General features: G+C 46.6%; 1 protein-coding gene across 7 annotated transcripts in view; it reads left to right on the forward strand.

The window, feature by feature from the left end:
* Gripap1 (GRIP1 associated protein 1) overlaps positions 1-2,995 on the forward strand; it is a 34,426-nt gene that overhangs the window by 13,307 nt on the left and 18,124 nt on the right. For 5 of the 7 annotated variants that reach the window (XM_005352786.3, XM_026782008.1, XM_013348438.1 and 2 more), the window contains 3 exons: positions 1,601-1,678; positions 1,889-1,981; positions 2,574-2,708. In XM_005352786.3, coding sequence (XP_005352843.1) covers positions 1,601-1,678; positions 1,889-1,981; positions 2,574-2,708 — 306 coding nt within the window. The remainder of the gene's footprint in view (positions 1-1,600; positions 1,679-1,888; positions 1,982-2,573; positions 2,709-2,995) is intronic. The other 2 variants (XM_005352787.1, XM_026782009.1) reach the window with 1 other exon arrangement.

Raw genomic sequence — 2,995 nt, forward strand, 5'->3', positions numbered from 1 at the left:
TCCTGGAACTAGCTCTTGTAGACCAGGCTGGTCTCGAACTCACAGAGATCCACCTGCCTCTGCCTCCCGAGTGCTGGGATTAAAGGCGTCTGGCTGGATTTTGATTATGTACCACAAGTTTGTATAAATCAGAACTTTCACTGGAGTCTAGGACCAGGAATTAGGGTGAATGTGAGCTGTGGAACTCTCCCAGTAGAAACTGGGTAATGCTGAGACTTTTCAAAGCTGTGATATCAGCTGGCTGTAGTAGCGCACACAGCACTTGAGTTCAAGAACAGCCAGAGATACATAGTGAGACCCTGTTTAAACAACAACAGCAATAATAATAAATTTTAAAAGCTGTGACATCAGTATATTGGAGACACCTAGGGCTCAAAGACATGAAGTTCGAGTGACACTGGACTTTCAAATATGGAGCAGTTGGAGCTGGAGGCAGAATATAATTGAGACCTTCAGGGTCTGGAAAGCTGTTGTGGTTCTGTGATGTAAGAGGTGGGTTTGTTGGGTGGGTGGTCCTGAGGTTCGGGGATCTTTGGTGGCAGTAAAAAGCTGAGACCTCCAAAGTTTACATGGGTGTGAAGTTCCTGGGGATTAGGGCTGTCTGACTTGAAAGCCTTTGAATTTCCTCTGAGAGGAGGCAAGTCTGAAGTTTCTCAGAATGGAGGATAAGGTATCTTGTAGAAGCAGGACTCCTAGAAGATTGGAGTGTGAAGGCTGGGAAAGAGTCTGGATAAAATCCTCAGGAGCTGTTGTTGGTCTAGGTATAAAGACTCACAGAGATGGAACGTAGTGGCATTTCATCTGTATTTTAATAAATAAAGCTCGTCTGAGGATCAAAAAAGTAAAACAGCCACACTGGCCACTTTACAGAACAGGCAGCAATGACACACACCTTTAATCTCAGTAGCCACACTAGTTTGCCAGAGAAACCAGGTAGTAGTGGTGCTGCCCTTAATCCCAGAACTTAATCCCAAAACGGGAGGAGACAGCTCTGAGTCTCAGTCTCATTCTGAGGTTTTGTGGAGGCAGGATCACCATTTTCAGACTGAGGTTGAGCTAAGAGCCCGTGACTGCTTTGTTTTTCTGGTCTTCAGGTAGAACTCCAATTTCTGTCTCTGAGTTTTTATTAGTTGTGCTTCGACGGGAAGCAGAGTAGCCATGGAGATGGGTCAGTCTGAGGCTTCTTCAGGAGCTGGAAACTAGGAGGTCATGAGTTTGCAATCTTTAGGGTGTGAACTATGGCTCTTAAGCTTAGGACATGGGGATTAAGTATGTCAATAACTCCTGGTAATTAGGGTAAAGTTACAGTCCCTGGGGGCTGAAAATCCTGGGGCTCCAAGCTATCTGGGTGACTATGAACCCCTCAGAGGCTAGGTTCAGGAACTTAGGTATGTCAGAAATGCTCAGGCTGGGAGAGAGGGAGCGAATGTTTGAGAGCCCTATGCCTAATAGCTTGAAGACTGGGCGAATCCGAGATCTCTGGTAACGAGTTCAAGCCTCACAGGTGCTGAGAACATGCTTTTAGGTGTTCATAGAGGGAGTCTGTAGATCTCTGTGCACCCAGGATGAGGTTTGAAATGGGGTACCTGACTTCCCACAGAGCTTGGCAGAGCTAAGAGATCAGCGGCAGGGGGAGCGCCTGGAACATGCAGCAGCATTGCGTGCCCTACAAGATCAGGTATGTTGTACTTGGTGGGCTTGGGAGCTGGGCTCGAGGGTGGGAGCTGGCTGAATTGGTATTTTCCAAGCAAGCATGGCCCACGGGGTCTTGCTTTTCCTAGTCCTGTTCTGTGTGCCTGTGTGTCTTGTCTCCTTTCTTTCTTGGCTGTGGGTAGGTCCTGTCCCTCTGTTCTGGACCTGCTCTCACCTGTCGTGGGGGTGGGGCCAGGTGTCCATCCAGAGTGCAGATGCGCAGGAACAAGTGGAAGGGCTTTTGGCTGAGAACAATGCCTTGAGGACTAGCTTGGCTGCTCTGGAGCAGGTACAGGACACCTGGGAGCCCTTGCTCATCTTTCCGTTTCCTTTATCTCTCTATGCTTTTGGTCCACATCTGGCCAGGGTGGTCTGGACCCTTTACTCAATTCTGTTTCTGTTCCTCCTTTCTGTTGCCTTCCAGCTTTCTTCTCCATCTATTACTGCTTTTCCGGCATTCTAGTTTCTCTATGATAAAGTGCATGAAACATGAATAATCTTGTGTGTGGTCAGTGAATCCAATGTGTCTATTTATATCCCTTTATAATTCTGTGTGAGCATTTTTCAGTGTGGTAGAAGATCCTTGGAAGTTACCAATATTCTGACCTTTAGCAACATAGAATCATGTTGCTTGTTCTTTTCATATAAATGAAATTGATGCTATTCTGTCCTTGCCTACTTTCTGGTACCTTTATGTCTGTGAGCTTTATCAGTATGCAGCATAGTGTTTTATCTCACAGATATTCCACTAACCTCTCTGCTTTTCTGTTTTAAATTTTCTTTCATACTTCTTTCTATCTCTCTAGAACTGGGAGACCCAGGGGTCCCTGAGTAGTAGGACTCCCCTGCATTTCATTTTCCACCATTACCACTTTCTCCAGATCCAGACAGCAAAGACACAAGAGCTGAACACGCTTCGGGAGCAGACCACTGAATTGACAGCTGAGCTACAGCACCGGCAGACTAAATATGAAGATCTAATGGGACAGAAAGACGACCTCAACTCCCAGCTCCAGGTGATGCTTCTTCTGACCTGGGTTGTAGTTTCCTAGTACTTGTGCAGTGAATTGTCCTCGAGGGATGCGGAGAAGACTTTGGAATCAGGGAGACCTGAATTCCTGGCTGGCTGCTTAACATCCTAGTATCTATATTCCTGATACAAGAAATTTGACTTCTGCAAAACTGAGCTTAAAATTTCCAGCTAGAGGGGGCTGGAGAGATGGCTCAGAGGTTAAGAGCATTGCCTGCTCTTCCAAAGGTCCTGAGTTCAATTCCCAGCAACCACATGGTGGCTCACAACCAT

Source organism: Microtus ochrogaster, chromosome 10 (assembly GCF_000317375.1).
Source record: "Microtus ochrogaster isolate Prairie Vole_2 chromosome 10, MicOch1.0, whole genome shotgun sequence".
In the NCBI taxonomy this organism is placed as follows: Eukaryota; Metazoa; Chordata; class Mammalia; order Rodentia; family Cricetidae; genus Microtus; species Microtus ochrogaster.